At 38.5% G+C, this 20,507-nt stretch overlaps 1 protein-coding gene across 4 annotated transcripts in view; it reads right to left on the reverse strand.

Moving 5' to 3' along the window:
• EIF2A (eukaryotic translation initiation factor 2A) overlaps positions 1–20,507 on the reverse strand; it is a 91,287-nt gene that overhangs the window by 59,295 nt on the left and 11,485 nt on the right. The window contains exons 4-14 of one of the 4 annotated variants that reach the window (XM_051983267.1): positions 14,289–14,407; positions 12,606–12,705; positions 12,181–12,263; positions 11,303–11,376; positions 11,009–11,153; positions 10,689–10,805; positions 8,599–9,170; positions 5,007–5,102; positions 4,198–4,326; positions 2,375–2,440; positions 936–1,422 (exon numbers count right to left, since the gene is read on the reverse strand). In XM_051983267.1, the coding sequence (XP_051839227.1) occupies positions 1,357–1,422; positions 2,375–2,440; positions 4,198–4,326; positions 5,007–5,102; positions 8,599–9,170; positions 10,689–10,805; positions 11,009–11,153; positions 11,303–11,376; positions 12,181–12,263; positions 12,606–12,705; positions 14,289–14,407 (1,567 nt within the window). In that variant the 3' untranslated portion in view covers positions 936–1,356. Of the gene's footprint in view, positions 1–935; positions 1,423–2,374; positions 2,441–4,197; positions 4,327–5,006; positions 5,103–8,598; positions 9,171–10,688; positions 10,806–11,008; positions 11,154–11,302; positions 11,377–12,180; positions 12,264–12,605; positions 12,706–14,288; positions 14,408–20,507 lie in introns of those variants that run through there. The other 3 variants (XR_007951625.1, XR_007951626.1, XR_007951624.1) reach the window with 3 other exon arrangements.

Genomic DNA, 20,507 nt, shown 5'->3' on the forward strand with positions numbered 1-20,507 from the left:
CAAAGACAGTCATATGAAAAATACTCTAACTCACTGATTATTTGAGTGCAAATTAGAACAACTCTGAGATATCACCCCACATCTATCCCTTTGATCCAGCATAATCACTACTAGATTTGTATCCCAAAGAGATCACAAAAAAGGGAAAAGAATCTACATGCATAAAACTATTTAAGAGCAGCTCTTTTTGTGGTGGAAAAGAACTGGAAACTGAGAGGATACCCATCGATCAATTAATGGCTGAACAAGTTGTGGTCTATAAATGTAATCAAATACAGTTGTGATATTAAGAAATAACAGCAAGCAGATTTCAGATGCTTGTTATCTTGGGGAGGGAGAGAAGGGAGGCAGAAAAATTTGGAAAATTTTATAAAAATGAATGTTGAAAACCATCTTGATAAGTAATTGAGAAAAATAAAATACTACTAAGTGGGGGGTAGGAAGGAATAGAAGAAAATTCAAAGATAAGCTGTAAGTATTAGCCCTGTGAAACAATTTAGTGTAAAGGTTTGGAAACAGTTTGCTGAAAGTTCTTCTTTTGGTGACTCTTCTCCCTGAAATGTTTGCAGGGCGGCTGCTGCCCTGGCTTATAGTTCATAATACCGGAGCTCTGGCCTGGGTATATAGCCCTCCCCTCAGCAGGCTGGGGATCCTGTGTACCCTGAAATGGGTTTACTATCATAATGCCAGAATTAATACAGGCATTGTACCTGTTGTAACTCTGTGGCAGCTTAGAATTCGCAGACTCAAGAGATTCACTAGCATTGGTCTCCCCTAGTAGCAAGGATCACAGGAGCAACCCATTATATTTCTGATATTAAAATAATCTGATATAGAGAATCATCCTGAGTGTTTGGAGATACAAATTTATTTTAGGACATACTGTGTAAAATAATTAAAAGAATTCTTATTTTTGATCTAACACAAAACCAAAATTCTTAAATTTAAAATGTTATTTATTAAATTTTAAGGTTCTGTAGAAATTGAAAATAACTGAACAGTTGGGTTCTGTTGCAATTTTTTTTGCATGGGATCTTCAATCTGTCAGACTTATATACTCTCCAACTGACATGCTTTTTTTTTTGATACTTAATATTAATTATTAATATTAATTTGTATCATAAGCATTTCTATATCTGTTTTTGTTAGGAAATGAAAATTTAATTAATAAACATTATTAAATAATTTCCCACATGCACAAATTTTAAAATAAATGGTTAGAAATATAGATGAACAGCAAATATGTACAGGTGTGTGGACTCAGCCATTTGAAACAAAAAAAATTAATTATTCTAGGAAGTTTAATACAGAGAATGTATTTGCACTGATTTCAGGTAACTGATTTTCCACAAAACTTCAAACACCCAACTCCAAGTCTTCCAGCTCTTGTAGGAGGGCACTTTCTTTCTGAATCTTCTCCATCTAAAGAAAAATTTCAAAATATTATTGGGCTGAAGATTTCTAAAAATTGAATTTTAAAACTCCAATTTAATCATGTTATCTGCATACACATTCTATTAATGCCCTAGTGAGAAAGAAGAGTCCAGCCTGCCTATATGGCCTCCTCTTCTGACCTTTACACAGAGGAGGGGTGAGAGCAGAGCTGCATCCTGTGGCTAAGAAAAACTGTCAGGAAGATTGGGCTTGGGCCAGTTACACAAGGGACCCACATAGAGCAAGTGGTGAAGGAGGCATGGAGGGGTCCATGTATCTCAAGGTCAGTGAAAAAAATGAATAGAAAATTGAAATGATTTTCAGTGACAGACCAGATGGTGACAGATATTTATGTAATTTTATCTGTTTTAGAGTGAAAACATAACGATAGATCAATAATTTGTGATTTCTTCAATGTGGGCACTCTGAATTGATGCCTCTGGCAATTCTCCCCATTTTCCTCTGCAGATGCTCTTTAGACATTCTCATGATACATGTAAATGTGTTATGCAAATTAATATACATACAGGTATACATGTATCTATACCGATATGTCTATGGGGGCTGGGTATAAATCTACTGCCCAGCCTGATTCTGGGGAGAAAGAGAAATGTAAGCCATCTGTCACAAGGTCACAAACGGGAAGTCTTTCCAGGTCTGCTGAGGCAATTAGACTCAAGCCTTCAATCATGGTTTCGTCCAGGATCGCCTCCAAATCACATCAAGGCACTGGTATAGGACTTCAATGGAAGAGAGTGAAACTTGATTTGTAAAATTATTTGTAGTCATTTTTTTTAAAGAAAAAAATTTGTTTTAAGAACTAACATGCCAAAATAAACCACACACAAAAACAGAATTTATATGCTCCTAGCTGATAAATTATTTCAGAAAAGTAAGCTAAAAAAGAACTATAATCTCAAAGCAAGACAGAAGGTAATACCTGATTTTTCTCAAGCTGTTTACCACTAGCTGCTTGTTCTTTCAATTGTTCGATTGCTTTCAGTTTCTGTTAAAATCAAATAATGAGATTAAAGGAGGGGGAAAGAAAAAAGAGTGTTAGAAGACTTAGTCATTACATACAAACTGATTTTTAAAAAAGATCTGAAATTAGAATAAGGCCAATTCAATCATCCTATTTTGTTTAAATCAAAGTACTGTAGCAGAAGGACCAGGAGGGAGTATATTTTTTAAAAGTTTAGGTATCAATGGCAATGTAAAAAAATGTAACAAGCTATTTACAAAGTACAAAGTTTAAAAGAAGCTATCTGAATCTGAGGGGAGAACAAGCCAATTTTGAGAAAGCCACTTAAGCCAGAATAAGCCACATAGAACAGAATCTCTCTTCCTTGGTCCCAGATGTCACTCTAGAATCCCTGGGTACCCTATGAAGAGTGGCTCTGCTCCATTCCATAGGAGGATAGGAGTATCCACAACTAACAGTAACCACAAATACAACAGAAACTGATATAAGTTAGAGGAGAACATTGGCGGCATGGATAAAAACTCCAGAGGAAATCTGCTAGCACCACCACGGGGAAAGAACCTCATTAAGTACACGTGCAACACCTTTCTGTCACTTTTGGAAAAGCATTCTATACCAACTAGAAATATTCCCTAAAAATAAATTTTCTTCAGTTATGTTAAAATATTTTCGGGAGCCTCAAAACAAAAGTCTTGAGATAATGAGTGACAGCAAGGTTAGAATAAAGGGCAGTCCTCTTCAACAATGAAGATGAACCAGATCAGTTCCAATACAGCAGTAATGAACTGAACCAGCTACACCAAGGGAAAGAACTCTGGGAGATGACTAGGAACCATTATATAGAATTCCCAATCCCTATATTTTTGTCCGCCTGCATTTTTGATTTCCTTCACAGGCTAATTGTACACTATTTCAAAGTCCGACTCTTTTTATACAGCAAATTAACTGTTTGGACATGTACACATATATTGTATTTAATTTATACTGTAACATATTTAACATGTATTGGTCAACCTGCCATCTGGGGGAGGGGATGGGGGGGAAAGGGGGAAAAAGTTGGAACAAAAGGATTTGCAACTGTCGATGCTGAAAAATTACCTATGCATATATCTTGTAAATAAAAAGCTAATAAAAAAATAAAATAAAGGGCCATTTGCAGAACCTGCCTTCCACCCCCAGGGCTATGTCCCACTCCCATTCCCCATATCTGTAGCCACACTCCTAGCTCTAGGACTTCCTGGCCTCTAGAGGGCGCCCAGTGGCCACAGATGTTGTCCCCTCCCACCTCCCAACATCCCCAAACTTCCAACTAAACCCAGCATCAAGGAGCTCCCAGGGACTCCCCAGGTGAGAACTAACAGTGAGAAGCCCTAGAGAGCCGAGGAACCTGCTTCCAGGGACGGTGTCACCCGTCACTAAGAGAAGGGGAGACTCCGGGCACCTCACTGACCTCTCGGCTTCCATTTCTCAGACCCAAATGGCCAGTCATGCTCAGGGTAAGACAGCTTGGGCCCCACGGCTGCACAAACATGCAGCATTTGGCAGACATGCTGGACGTTAAGATGGAACCTGGTCAGTCATTGGGGATGAGCCCAGAACCAGAGCCTCCTTCCCTTACAATGTCACAGCCCAGGATAAGTCCAAGCTTCTCTCATCTCCTCCCCCACCCCTCCATCTGTAAGAAAGCCCCGTCACCCGATGATCCTCCCCATCTCCGATGATCCTCCCCACCTTCCTTTCTGGGCAATTTGTGTTTGTCCTTTTAGGGAGAAGCCCCTTACCTTTCTCAGGTTCTTGATTTTTTTGTCTACCTCAGGGTCTCCCGATGTTGGCAGAGAGACATTCCGTGGGGGGTTCTGCTGTGGAGCTGGATTAAGGGCCAAATCCTGACTGCCTTCGTTTCTGGCTTCCTGTAAGAATTTATCTGTTACACAATGGTCCAAGAAAACACAAACACTAAATTTTAAACCACCATAGTCCAGATGTATAAAATGTAGAAATCAAAATGTGACTTTATCTTTTATACACTGTGAGATATAAATTGAGGGTCTGACATCTGCCTAACAAAAAGAAATGCTTCGAGCTGAACCTGTTGGTCAAACTGATTGGGCTTACTGCCATCAATTACCCAACTGGCTCCTTTAATTCGGTATCTGGCAGCTACTATGTTTTGTGGCCTGTAACTGTAAGTCAACGAGACCAAGGCCATGGGCCCCCCACATAAAGCCTTGCTGGACTACAGGACTCCCGAGAGGGTGACTTCAGATAGCCGTCTCATCAATGTGCCCCAAGAAGATGCTGGGATAAGTCCAAGTCCATCCTTTACAACTGGAAAGGTATTAATCACCTCGGTCCATGCAGGGAGTGTTGGGCCTTATGTCTTTGAGTCTTTCATTTTATGACTTCACTTGAAAATATTTTGGGTACCTTCCTGACACAAAATCCTATGCTTTCCAGACATTGTATTCTTGGTGTTATTCAGAATTTTCTTTCTCAATTAAAGGACACATTCAATGTCTCTCATCTCAGGTAAAAGACCAGCTCCGAGCCCACCGACCCCAGAGCCCCGGAGCGACCACAGTTGCGGTACCTGCTTGGCAGCTTTCTTGGCTTCATGTTTTCTTTGATTTTTCAGAGCTGTCTTAGATAATGGCGGTTTCATATTCTGAGGTGGTTCATCCTCATGCTACAGGAAACAGACAACAACCATCAGGAAACATAAACCCCGCACTGTGGGTCCCAAGGCATGGCCATTATACCCATTTCCGCACAGAACACGTGATTTTGTTGATTTACATTCTTTAGACTACACAGTAAAAGAGCTCATCAGTCACTTTGCTGTACCCGGAGGCGACTCTGGGGTCTCCCAGGCAGCAGCAGCAAAGCTCTGGCAGGTCTCCCAAAGCAGAGGAACTTTGAGGAAAGGCCCAGCAAAAGTTCCAATGGCTCAGGTACCCTTGGGCCTAGTCATCAAGGGATCGTTTTCTTGGCTGGAGCAACTTTTCCATGGCACGAGGCATGTCAAGGTTGTCAGCTATTTACATGGAGGCAAAGCATATTTACAATGATAAAACCATGGGTGCTTCTGAAGCAGTAAGAACTAACAGACATTGTAGAACTGTTATCAGCAGTTAAAATATTCCAAATGGCAGAATGGCTTTAATTAGGCTTTTCATCCAAGCTAACATATGATACCTCTCAGCTATATGAGAGCTGGCAGAATTCACTTCCTTCTGTGAAACAATAGAGTTTTTCTTAGTAAATCTGTTGACATCTGATTTTTATGAAATCAGATACTAGGAATAATTTCCGGGGAGGCCTTTTTTTGCTGCTGGGACCTTAAACTTCAAATATAAAGCACACTCACTTACTTTCATTGCATAAAAACTTAGCCAATTTACTAGATTTTCCTTTTAAAATCTGAGATTAGAGGGTGACCTTGTTGCTTGTCCTTGATTCTCGAGGAGGACTGTGACATCAGAGAGGGGAGGCTGTGACCTGCAAGTGAACTGGACTTAAATGAGGGAGGCTGGGCAAGGTCAGCCCCCTCCCTGTCCCCTCCAGAACATCTGGGTCCAGTGACCAGATAGAGTTCAGGAAGACTGAGATGGCCTAAGGGATTACAAATAAAAGTTATAAGGCTCCACTGGGAAAGAAGGGGTAATTGAGGCTCACTTACAAATTGGGATAAATTCAATGCAATCACTCCCTTGTTGTCTGTACTGCAGGGATGCTTCCTTAGTGAAACTAAAAATGAATTCAAGGGATCTATTTAAGGATGACTGGGCAGCCAGGGGGCGCCACAGTGCATAGAGCAAGGGGCCTGGAGGCAGGATTCCACTTCTTGAATTCAAAGCTTGCCTCAGACACTTATCAACTGTGTGACCCCAAGCAAGTTCCTTGATCCTGTTTTATCTGTTTCCTCATCTGTAAAATGGGCTGGAAAAGGAAATGGCAAACACTCCAGAATCTTTGCCAAAACCCCAGAGTCATGGAGAGTGGACAAGAGTAAGAAAGACTGAACCAGAACAGTACAAAATGAGGATAAGTGACCACTCCTCCTACCAAACAAACAGGCCACATTTCGACACCAACATCTACATTCTGGTCAAGGAACAATCTTGTGAATTCTTTAAAGCGATAAGCACTTTAGGTCACAGGGGACTGCAGTAAAATGGCCTATTTGCCCGGATTTTCCACCACAGAGAAGCCTCTCTGTCTCTTATACATGTACTCTGTGAAATCAGGATAGAAATGCTTACATTATCTACCTCACAAAATTATTATGAAGAATGTTTTTTGAAAATCCATAAAGCACCCTATAAATGTGAAGAGTGATTGTTATTATTACAGAATGAGTAAAGTTAGAAGCTTCCTTCTTAACAGAGCTGAACAGCTGCATTCACTCTATCCTTCACAGATGAAGCAACTGTGTGACTCTGCTTGTGACCATTGCTAGGGACTTGTCAAGGGAGAAGCGGAATTCAGAACTCCTGGTTCTAAGTCCTCTCATCCACTCTATTCTGCTGTTTCTGCAAATTCAGTTCTAGTCTAAATAAAACTTATAAAGAAAATGCTGAATGCTGAAAAATCTGAGAATGAGGTCAAAGCAGCAGGAGCCAATAAAAAGCTATTTATAGAAGGTAAAACTTGGGAAGATTTAATTAACTCTTTCAGCCACTAGAATGTTATCTGGTATTAAATTGAGAATATTTCTCTCTTTAAGCAGGTGAAAAAAGATTTACTTGATGTTTAAGTTAAATTATAGCTTAGATCTACATAAATATAAAGCAGGAACAGACTATTTGTACTTTTTTTGTATATCACATAACAAGGACATTGGGCACTGATGGAGAATTTTCTGCATTACAAAATGACAGCAAGCTGAATTAGCTAAAATTATTCAACTTGGGGGAAAAAAACTGACTTCGTTGATTATTCTTAGGAATGCATCCATTATGTGAAGTTCTGAAATATGGCCTGGTGGCCTGATACCGTTCCTGCAAGGTGGTCTAACTTGGAATCATTGTGTACCTCTGAATTGGGGAAGATCTGACTCAGCCTCTGTACATTAAGCAAGGTCTACTCTCACCTTTCACCAAGAGACCCAAAAAATGTAAAGCTCATTAAAAAGGAGGAGGCTTGAATTTTCAGCCTCTTTAAGTACTTTTACAGGTTAACAAAATATGACCCAGGGGAAAAAATTAATTATGTAATCACCATTCATTAAGCATCTTTTTCAGACAAGGTGTTGATACCAGATGCTAGAGATGAAAAGACATAAAAGGAAAGTCTCTCTTTTCCAGAAAATTAGTAAGAGAAACAAGAAATGTTCACCAAAAAATGGAGCATACTTTAGAATGGGAGAAGCAGGAAAAACTGAGTGGGAAGAGCTCTGTGAGCTTTGTTCTGAAAGGTCATCACCGGAAGCTTCAAGCTGACTCCCACGTACAAGATGACAAGGATGCAGGCACCTTGAAGACTTCCCATCTCTTACGACCTCCCATGACTCTCCAAGATTCAGAAGGCAGGGCCGTGTGACACTTGTGCTTTCCCCAGACACAACAACAAAGATGGGGCCATCACACAGCAACTACTATGAAATCATCTGGCTCAACAGAAACCCCAGAAATAACAATGCATTTTCAATCTTAACTGCTGTTTACAAGAAGCCACATAAGGCAAACCATTCCCAGGGAGTTCACAAGGCCAATTAAATCAGTCGTAAAAGACAAGTTATTTGATAATAGGGACAAGGATGCTTTTTAAAGAGCTACTTTTTGGCATGTTGAGGTATCTGGGGCTCTCACATATAAGTACTGTCACCATTTATTCCTGTGGTGGACAAGTTTCCCTAAATAGTTACCCACTGTTATTGAGGCTGGGTTTTTGCAAAAATAAAAACATTTTCAAACTAAACAGCTAAAGGCTCAGAAAAAAAAAAATCACAAAATTTAAAACTGGAAGGACCCTAGTCCAAAACATACATAAAAGGCATCACCATTTGGACACAGCTGACAAGTGGTTTCCTAAGCACTGCTGCCAAGAGAACTCATCCCAATCATCACTAAGCCTAAAGTCGTTCTTTGCAATTTTCCCACATTGTTTCCAGTTCCACCTTTTGAAATCGAGTCAAGTCAATTCAAGAAGCATTTATCAAGTACACACATCTCTCAACTTACCAGCTTGGAGCTAGTTATGGGTTTGTTTCTTAAGGCTGGAGGTCTGTAAGCTGTTGCAACCTTAGACTCCACCTCTGGCACTTCACTTGGTACTGCTTGATAAGTTACTGCTTTTGCTGGAAATACTCCATCCAAAAATGGCTGCCAGGATACTTGCCATATTTCTGCATTGGATGGGACATCATATTTGTGTAGAATTGAGCCAGTATAATGCCAAATCTTGTATCCATTACTAACGCGTAACCTTGGAGCACATGTAGCAGTTACAATATGCTCTCCATCTGGGCACCAGGCAAAGTACGTCGAATCTGAAGCCACTGGTTTGGAAATAAGTTTGTAGTTTTTAACATCCCACACTTCCATCTGTCCCCGGAGATTTCCAAACCCAGCAAGTACTAATATATTTCCATGAGGGCTGTAGTAGGCTGCATTCCGAGGACCAGTTCCAAAATCAAACACAGGATCACATTTCAAATTAAAAATTGTAGCTTTGGCTGGCATAAAACCATAAACGGCACAAAACTCGGTGGAACTGGTATTCCATACTACATCATATATGGGACCATTTTTTGCTAGAAGAAAAATATAAAATCTATGTTATTAATAAAAAAACACATTTATTTAAAAACCCCAAAGAGCAAATCCAAGAACATGTCTGCTAGTAAAACTACTTGAATGAATATGCCAACAGAATATTTTTGAGAGAAAAAAGTTTCAGGGTTCAAGTTTCTAAGTGCTGGTGGATTACTGTTAGCAATGAGAGGCAGTGCAGGTCAGTAGTTAGTGAATGAGTCTCCTGTTCCTTCCTCACACATATTGGGGGGGGGGGGGGAGGAGGGCTCATATCTGGGCACACCACTGTACATGGATATATCTGTACCAGGAGTTTCCTGCACCAATGAAATTCTCACACACACACACACACACACACACACACACACACACACACACACACATACACACACACCATCACCAATTCTTCTAATAGGGGCTATGTGATCTTAATGTGCTCCAAGCTCTATTAAGATGGTCCACAGCCATTGGTATACTGAGTTGACTTACTATATATATGAAAAATTTGAAATAGGTGACAGAATGATTATGATTTTTGGCTAAATCTAGAAAATATAGGAAAAGTGCTTTATAAACCTTATATCCCTATCACAACTACTATTCTTATTATTAATGAACAATGGCAGTACATTCCCAAGGCCAGTTGTCAATTTAGTCCTTTGCTCATTCAGACCCCCACCCATACAGAAACTGACACCAGGCTCTGAAGGGTACAATCCACTGGAAGACAAGGGAACCCCAATGGCCCCCACCCAAATCTTACTTGGATCTGCCCTTCCCATTGATGCCCACTAAGGACCCTTGGCCCTCCCAACTTGCACTACTGCTGTACTTTCTTATATATTCTCTCTTCCAATTAGAATGTGAGCACTTTAAAAGCAGAGTGTTTGTTTTCTATTTGTATTCCTAGAACTTGGCACAATGCTTGACATACTGCAAATGTTTAAAAGATAACTTTTCAATTTTATTCTAATCTCACTATTTAATGTGCCTTTGTAACAAACTACTATTTACTAGTTTTTGAAATAATTCTTTTATTTAGCAGTAAAATAATGACCACTTACAAATTTCAGATCCTCTAGCAAAGAGTTGGGAATAACTTGGCTCTAAATTTATAATGCCAACATAAACAATGCTTGGGGACTATTTTATATTGTTTAGATAAAAAGAATTTTAAGAGTTTTGTTTATTTCTTCAATACTTTAAGAATACATGATTTCATTAGTGTGGGTACTCCCTCACTGAAACAATGAGCAACCATCTGCAAACAACTTGGTCAGCTGCCTCTGAGGCTGTAAGTCACTCTGCAGCCACCCTATGGAAACAACTCCAAGCTTAGCTAGGCTGACTTCATTAAACAGAAGTTTTACTTTAGCAACATGAATATACACAGTTGCAGATCTCTGGAGTCCATCTTGAAATATTGAAAATATATAATTTCCCATTACTAAGTTAAGAGTTTCCACTCATATCCGATAGATGGTATTCTACCAAAGAGCCATGGGTGAAATACTTACGTAATTGCACCACAGCACTTTCTCCATTGGTTGCAATGTAGTGTAGGGTTTGTTCTCCATAATAAGAAGCTCCAGTCTTGTCAACATCTGTACTAGCAATTACTAACACAGCAGTGGCTATAAAATTAAGAAGTTTGAATTACTTTTAAAAAGGCAAACCAAACTAGAGCAATTAGCAAAATTTTAACCAGGGTTAATAGAGAGCATATCTAATTTTGTATTAGGAAAGCATAGGTTATTAATGAAAGGAAATTGACAAATTTGATAAATCAATAATAAACTGCTTGATAAATAAAAAGACACAGAACATGTTAACATACCTTTTTTATTCCACAGCATTGTCACCTTATCAGCCTTAAAGAAGCTTTTGTTAGCCAGTGCAGCATGAGGGCCACTAAAACTGGGGTACTGGTACAGCCTTACAAATGATGGAGCTCCCTTGCTGCCAGGAACATAGACAGCCACCTGCATTAACAAAGGACCAGGTTGTTACTTTTCAGATTCTAAAACTTACTACAAACAGATCAGAAGGTATTGGAAAATTGTGTTTGTTAATAAAGAACTTTTATTATTATTATATACTATATAATATAATATTATATATGTTATTATACCTTGCATGGCTGGGGTCCTGGTGATAATACAAAATCACTAATTTTTTGTAAATGAAGTTTGTTTGCAATTGTACCTGAAAAATCACAATTGGAATCAGGTTAATGACAAAAGACAAAATAAATTCTTCAAATTCTCAGCTTTTAATAAAATAATACTGCTTCACAATTGCTAATGCTGCTCAAATCAAATAAAATCTAATTCACACTCTAAAACCAATTCTTTAATAAGAACTGAACATGTCATAAGTACTAACAGTTTCCGACCTTTCCAGACTTTAATTTCAAAAAATGCTTTTTGCTTCATAATTCCAAACTGGCACAATAACCTGCCCACTATCATATAAAGTCAAACATTTTGTTTGCAAAGGAACAGAAATAAATTGCTCAATGTCCACTAATTTAATTGAAATGTAAAATAGACATTTTACCATTTTCTAGGCAGAAAGTGAAGGCTAGAGAATGCCCTGAGTATCTATATTAAGATGATCAAGGAATTAGACTGCTATGCCATTAATTTAAGAGTCTTATTTGTATATCTGAAATGTCAAAATAATTCAGAAGGAAAGAGAAGCAGGGACAGAGATAGCTAAAAGTAGTCAGAAAGCACGCACAAGATCACATCTACCAGCCATTTTTGCCATGTCTTTCCCAATTTGCTAATTTCTATTCTATTTCAGTAGGCCTCAGAGTCTGTGGTTACATTTCATTAGCAGTTCTCAAAATGTCTTTCAACTGCTGAAATTTAAATTCTAATTAATAAAATAATTTACAGAAAGAGAATTAACAGTGAAATTTATGTTAAGGAGAACTTGAGTAATATGGTAACAGAAAACAATTTTAGTGGGTTATGCATTACTAAATATTTAATCTTTTCATACTGAAGTTGTTGTTTTCAAAGAAGTGAACTTCATTATTAACGTTTCTAGCACAAATGCTTTCATCATCTGCCCAAGATGGACACCTAAATTTAAAAGAAATAATAAAAGTCAAAACTAATTAAGACTGAAAAAGTGCAATATTCAAATAACATTTTTAAAATATTCATCAAATGAAAAAATGCAGAAATAATTACAAAAGTCATTTATTAATGGTGACTATTTGACAGACATTATGTAATTAATCAATTCAATACCTGTAACAGGAAATATACTACTGAATAAATTAAATGATTATTCTGATAACCCAAATTCCCCAAGATTTACTTTTTTGCAATACACGAGTCAATGCCATAAGATAGCATAATTTTGACATGTATAACATTTATATATTCCCTTGTAAATAATTAAGATTTTTTTTTTTTTACCAGTTCTGCATCTTCTTCTGGATAAAAGACTTTAAACATTTTCCAGTTTTTACATCATAAAGTTGTAGATTAGGTACTCCTGATGTGCCATCTTTAGAAGCTGGAATAAAAACACATTTTCAAAACAATGGTATCAAGTTACAAGAATTATAAGCCTCTCTCAACTCATTACCTCAGTCTAAAAGTGAACTTATAAATATTTTGATAAATATTGCTCAGATAAATTCAAAACAGTGATTTAGAGCAATTAAATTTTTCCTCTAACCTCATAGCTCTTATTTAACCCTGGATTTAATTGTCTACTACTAAAGTTATTATTAGATACTCCCCTTTGGGCAGAAATATTTCTGACCCAGTACTTGAAGTTTTCATAATTTGCTAGATCAGAAAAATTTCTGATATAATAAGTTTAACTCATCTCTTTATTGTGAAAGACTGATTTTATAACTAGAAATTTTATGTATGTATGTATGTATATATGTATATGTAGGTATATAGAATATATATAGAAAACTGTATAGAAAAACTATAGAAAAGTATAGAAAAATGCCTTCTCTTAATCGTAGTCGATGTAAAATTTTCCTTTCATCTTCTTCAAAACTTTGATGGATCAGTGACCACAGTAGTGTGGCTACTATTCCAACTGGTGCAGATTGCAACGCCTCCGCATCTTTTCATCCTATACAATTTTTAAATCTAGGTTCATCCATTTGTGCTGCATACAAATTCCTGTTGCTCATGTCTCTGATGATCTCTTACTGATCACATGCAACAGCTTACTGCTACATTCAGCACAAGTATCTCCACTAGCTTTGGACAATTTTGATTCTTTGAAAACTGTGGTATGCAATGGATATAGGAGTAGACTTGGAAGTCAAGAAACCTTGAATTCAAATTCTGTCTCATGACCCCCAACTATGCAAGATATCTACTTTACTAACAAACACAATTTTCCAATACCTTCTAGTTCTGTCTGTAGTTAAGTTTCCTTTCCTAGGAAGGAATGCACTTCCAAGCTTTCTGGCCATGGAAGTCACAATCTCTTCAATCTAAAATTTCTCAGTTGTAAAGTAGAAGTAATAACAACATCTCCTAATCAGGATGGTAGTGAGAATCATAGAAAATAACCCAGGTCATCAAACACCAGACAACTATATGGTTGAAAGCCACAGAATTTCAAGAGATGGGTTGTGAGGTCAGGGAGCAGGTCTGCCATCCTCAGAAATTTCCTTTCAACTGCTTCCCCACATATTTGATTTCCTGCATGTACTTGTTTCAGGATATTTTTATTCTACTAACAGACTATACCATAAAAATTGGCCAACATCACATTATGCTGAAGTGAAGTGGAATTTTCCAATAGATTTCTATTCTTGGTCCCTAATACTTTCTTATTTAGCTAAAACAAAACCACTACACGTTCACAATGTGCATTAGAATCATTGAACATTGACTGAAAACCTTCCCCAGTCTCTCTAGGACTCATTTCTACCAGGGGTGAGTCCTCAGGTTTTATATCTACAGCATTTCCTCTAAGGTATTATGTATTACAGTATAATATTAAAAAAATCTTCATTATTCTAAGGTTTTAGATAACTTGATGCATACAAGCTTCATGTTTTTAAAAACACAATTTAACTGATCTTATTTTTTTTTTTTTTTAACAAATAGTCAAATACTCACTTGTGTAAGGCTGCCATATTGCTAGGACACTATTTTTTGGTGAAAATTCAAGGCAAACTGCTTTTGGAAGATTGAAGGAATGCAGCAACCCATTGTCAGCAACATTCACAAGATTTACTCTGGAATTCAAAGTAATCATTTTAAGAGTCAATAAACTACTTTAACAGTCAACTCTACTAAAAACATAATATATTTTACAAGTTGATAAGTGCAAAAAGTTCATTAAAACAAAAATTAGTTTTCCTAATTTTGCTAACAATAATCTAAAAAATATGTACTTAAAATTTTAATCCAAAAAATGTCCATATAACCAGAATTCTGGTTAAGAAGGGCACATATATAACTTTTTTGCACCAGGAAGGGTCTAACCTAAAAAGGAGGTGGGCTGTGGAAATATAAATGAAAGACAAAAAGAAATGACATCAGAGGGGAGGATAGATGGGAAAAAACCATCATGGAGTCATAGCAGGAAAGATGACAGAGAGGCAATTTGCATTGGGAAGGCACAGAACATCTCATTTGCATTCCTGTTTAAGCATTGATTTAAGCCTTTTGCATATCATTTATTTTTGAATAAGTTTTCTGTTTTAGCTCAGGTTCAGGGGAGGAAAGTCCTTAAGACTGCCAGGGCACCACACAGCACTGGGCCAAGAGTGTGAAAACTTGAGCTCAAATTCAGTTGCAGGCTCATAAGGAGCATCTATAGCATCTATCAGGCAATCAACTCGGATGAAGTCCCTGCTATGTTCCAAGCACCGTGAATCGAGAGGCCAAGGACAGGGTTGCCTCCTCATCGAATGGGGTAGAGGACATGCCAACAAAAATGTACAAACTACATACAGCATAAATAGGAAATGATCGAGGCAGGGCAACTGGATTAGGGCGCGTCCAGTAGAAGGTGGGATTTAGTTGGGAACAAGAAGAAAGAGCAGGGACAGGGTCCCAGGCACAAGGAACAGTCAGAGAAGATGCCCAGAGCCAAAGGGAGGAGCGTGTTACTGGTGAGGCTGGGACCATGCGGCTGAAGAGTACATGCTGGGAGTCAGGTGTAAGATGCCTGGGGGGAGGAAGAGGGGCGCAAGGTGAGAAAGGGCTTGGAATGCCAAAACAGAGCACTTTGTCTCAGTTCCTGGAGGTGACAGGGAGCCATTGGAGTTTAGTGAGAAGGCCTGGTACTGTGATAGAGCTGTCCCATAGGAAAATCACTTCTGGAGCTGATCAGAGAGAGGATAGACTGGAGTGGGGAGAGATGGGAGGCAGCAGCCCCCTCCCTCCCCAAAGCAGGTGGCTTCAATAGCCAGGGACAGGGGTAAAGCAGGGTCAGAGCCATCACGAGATGCTGCAAAAGTAAAATCGGCAGGTCTTGGACATAGCCTGGACATGGGAGTAAGAGGGAAGAAAGAATCTAGTCCTGCTTCGGGCTTGTGAGCCTGCTGGATGCAGAGAATAGTGCTGCAGGGAAGGTAGGAAGGGGGAGAGCTTAGGTTTGTTTGGGGTCTGTTCATTGTGACATGTCTCCTAGATCTCCAGTTCAAGATGTCTGAAAGACAGGTGGAAATGCTAGCCTGAAGGGGAGCAGCGATGCTGGGGCAGATCAGGCAAGTATGAGAACCATCAACATTGAGATGAGGGTCCAGGAGGGCCCTGAGAGATACCTCAGGCTGGAGGGCTTGACCAGAAGAGGAGCCAGCAAACGGAACTTGGAAAGGACAGTCAGAAGGGACAGCCAAGAGAGGAGAATTATCAAGGAAGGGAGGATAGCCAAGGGTGTCAAAGGCTGCAGAAAGGTAGAGGAGAGTGAACACTAGGAAAAAGCTGCTGGACTTGGCTGCGATGGAAGGATGAAGTGAGACTGAGGGGGAAAGATGGAAGCATCTATTACGGAGGAACTTAGCCATGAAGAGCAAAAGACAAATAGGAGGATAATGAGCAGGGTTGGGTGGATTCTGTGAGGGTTTTTTCAGGGTAGGGAACACAGAGGTTTAGGGAAGGAGCCAAAAAGCTTAGCGTTAGTGACAATGACAGAAAAGTAGGGAGCCAGAACAATGGCACGGTCAGGTCTGTATTTAAGGAAAATCACTGGTGTGGAAGATGAACCAGAATGGGTAAAGATTAATTGGATCAATTAGTAGTGCCAGTGGGGGGAGCAATACTGAGGAAGGGATGGCTGCAAGGACACCATGGAGATAAAAGCAGCAGCTCTGCCCCAGAAGCTGACTCAAACCTGTTAGTCTCGACGCTACTGCCTCTTCTTAGTTAAAGATCAGAGTCACCTCTAAAGCCAAAGGACCTGGATGTTGATTCTGATTAGGCCATCCAAGTCTCTCGCCTCTCCAGACCTCCTTTCCCCATATTTAAAATGGGTTGGATTAGAGTCCTCCTAAGATCCTTTTCAGTTCTAAGCTCATGACCTTCTCCCTCCCCAGACAGCGCTCCCAGGGCTCTCTCTCTTTCATTCTGAATCTCATTCTAGCTTCTCTTCCAGATCAACAGCATATTCTCAGGTCTACCTTCATTCTGAACAAGTCTTTTCCTGCCATTCCTTCAAGCTATCATTCTCTTGGGACGCCTTTTCTCACTTTCTCTGCTTGCTCACCCCCTTTAAAAGTTCTTGTCCCCCAAGTCTATCCTCTGCCCTCTTTCTTTCTTCATAATTCTTCCCAGAGACCCAGTGATAAATGCTTTGTTCTGACTCTTCAATGTTGGTGTGCAGGCCTGCCTTATGGCCTGCTGGACAGCACTATCCAGATGGCCCTCCAGCATCTCAAATTCTGCAAACCCAAAGCTGGGTTTGAATCCTGGTTCAGCTATTCAAAATTTGTGTGAGCTTGTCTGGACAAAACGAATCTTCCAACTCTAGATGAATAGTCTTATAACCTAATGAAAAATAATACTCTGTGCACAAGAAAGGTACAAAGGGCTACGCATAGACTGAAGGATCATAGCCGAAGAGATCAGAGAGTGAAAACAGCTGAGGTGGATTTTAAATGGCAGGTGATGAGGACAAAGACACAGGGAACAATCTGTACCTACTATGAATCTGTATTTCTGTTGAGGTCACCACTAAAATTCTCTGCGACATTCTCAAGTTAAGGACTGTGGCCGTCTTGAACATTTTCTTCTCTTTCACTGCTCCTATAGTCTATGATTTGGTTTTGGCACTACAATTTCCCTCCTATTTGTCTCTTCTCTTCACTCAAATGACCATCACTCTATGCTTTCATCTATTTATCTTCATACAAATGTGAAAAATCTTCTTCCCAGGGTAGAAGTCTTATCATATCATTGTCTGCTCAAGAACTCCCACTATACCCTTGTTTCTTCAAGATAAAATACAAACTTCCCAGACTAGTTCATATTTAAAGACCTCCAACATCTGGCTCTAACCAACAGGCTTTGTCTTTTTGCATTCTGCTTCTGTTTATTCTTATGTTCCATCCAGAAGAGGTTACTGGTCTTCCCTGACTCCACATTCCACCCATTTCTCAATTCTTGATTTTTAAGTTGCCTCCAAAATCCTGCCTAACATTGGCTACTTAAAATTCTTATTCATTCTGCAGTTAGTACAGGCACTACCCTGCCTAGTGAAACTACTTTGGTTCCCCCAAAGTATTAATCTTCAAATTCTTAGGTCATTATGGCTGGCTAGATCGATTTTTCCTGGGTTTGAATCCTGGTTCAGCTATTCAAAATTTGTGTGAGCTTGTCTGGACAAAACGAATCTTCCAACTCTAGATGAATAGTCTTATAACCTAATGAAAAATAATACTCTGTGCACAAGAAAGGTACAAAGGGCTACGCATAGACTGAAGGATCATAGCCGAAGAGATCAGAGAGTGAAAACAGCTGAGGTGGATTTTAAATGGCAGGTGATGAGGACAAAGACACAGGGAACAAACTGCCTGCTGGAATGAGCTAAGAGTTCATCGTGGCTGAAGCATGAAGTATATGAGGGGAAGGAAATGATTAAGAGGGAATTGAACAGAACTGTGTGCGCAGGAGGAACCTCCTCAGCCTGACATCAGTGTGGAGGAGAGCTGGACGAGGGAGAGAAAGCAGCAAAGATCATAAGAAGGCAGCTGGTGGGAGCAGGAGCTTTGCCTACTAGGGTGATATGCGCCTAAGTGACTGAAAGAGGCAAAGTAAATTCTTACTAAATTAGGAGGAACAAAGCAAAAAACACTAAGCAAAATGAAAGAAAACACACCCAAATTATAATTTTATGCCAGAACTTTTTTTACATATTAAATTGGTTTTAGAGTTGGTTTTTTTCTTGCTGAATATTACCAAATTACTAGACACTGACGAGAAGTTCAGACTCATGGTCTGAGACCAAGGACAAATAGTATCCCAGAAAGAACAGATGGCAACTATATCCTGAAATAAATTCCTGTTTCCATATGGCCAAAGTAGCGTCACTTCCATTTTTCTAACCAGAGCTTTTACGTCTCCATACACAGAAAATATCGCTACCTTCACATCTTTTTCCTTGAACTTCATACTTCATACAAGAGGCTACAGTCATTCAGGAAACAGACCAGTACAAAAGGAGAGAGCTCTGCACTTGAAATTAGGGAGCTGCCTCAAACACATACTAGTTGTGTGACCTTGAACAAATCACTTTACTTGTGTCTGAATGTCCTCATCTGTAAAAATGGGAGCAATAATAGCACCTAGCTCACAGGGTGGCTGTAAGGAACAAATCAGTTAACATGGATAAAGTGTACTGTGAACCTTAAAACACCATATAAATGCTAGCTATTATTATTACTATTATTGTTGTTGCAGTAATCTTAATTATAACAACAATACCATTTAACTTAATCTTTATAAATACCAACTCTTCAGGTATGGTGGGTCAAATTCTTTCATTAACTTCAGGACAGCCACTTTCTACACTAATCAATCAGGCAGAGACTCACAGGATGGGAAGCAGAAATGACCATGTAATTTGGGAGATGGAAAGAATGATGTTGAGTCTCTGTGAAACACAACATAAATTAGTGGAAATGGGGACACGTCTATTAAAAGGCAGAACTGTAATGACTGCAGAAGCAATAAAGTGTTAAGTAAAACGAAGTTTAAAAAAAAACAATAAGGATCTCTCCTAGGTTCTGTGAAGTGGAAAGCAATATGGTAATATAACTCAGAAAAATGAGAATTGATATTTTTAGAGAGATAATAATTAAAGAGAATTTAGGTGTAATATTTTTCTAACAAAAACATTTTCGATGCCATATCAGTTTCCTAATATATTTTACATAATAAGAGTTTAATACTATCCCCTGACTCATTAAAAAAAACTTAGAAAGTATACCTTTACAAATTACATAACTGACAACAATGATTACACATTTCAAAATAATCTAATTTCAATTATTAGACATAAAATTGAGGCATACAAACAAGAAAAAGGAAATGTTTTAAATTCCAGTATGTACATTTTAAAAAATGCAAAGCAGTAACTTATAATAACTTTTTCTCAATTTCTCTTTAAGCAAATAATTGATCACATTAACTGTCCTCCCTCCACTATTAATTTTTAGTGTTAAAATCTGAATTATTAATAAAAAAACAAAAAGCACAAAACCAAATATAGTGTTTATAATAACTTTGGAAACTTGATAGGAAGGCTTTATGAAAGATGGCTTCTCTCTCCCAACATGACTGTTCTAACTTCTTTACAATTTACCAATTCCTTTTTGTATAAACAAAACCAATGCAGCCAAAATGAGAAGGAAGCATAAAGGTAGGAAAAAAAAATTTATAGACCAGTTTTATGAGCTGATATGGCCTGCATTTTGGATTTCCTTCCCAGGCTAATTGTACATATTTCAGAGTCCGATTCTTTTTGTACAACAAAATAAAGGTTTGGACATGTATATTTATTTTGTATTTAATTTATACCTTAACATGTTTAACATGTATTGGTCATCCTGCCATCTAGGGGAGGGAGTGGGGGGAAGGAGGGGAAACATTGGAAGAAAAGGTTTGGCAATTATCAATGCTGTAAAATTACCCATGCATATAACTTGTAAATAAAAAGTTATTTAACAAAAAAAAAAGAAAAAGAAAAAAAGAAAAGAAACAATACGCAGGATGATTTCAAAAAGGCCTAGAGAAACTTACAAGAATTGATGCTAAATGAAGTGAGTAGAACCAAGAGAACACTGCACATAACAAGAACAATATGTGATAATCAGCTGTGATAGATTTGGT

This window comes from Antechinus flavipes, chromosome 3 (assembly GCF_016432865.1).
Source record: "Antechinus flavipes isolate AdamAnt ecotype Samford, QLD, Australia chromosome 3, AdamAnt_v2, whole genome shotgun sequence".
Taxonomy (NCBI): Eukaryota; Metazoa; Chordata; class Mammalia; order Dasyuromorphia; family Dasyuridae; genus Antechinus; species Antechinus flavipes.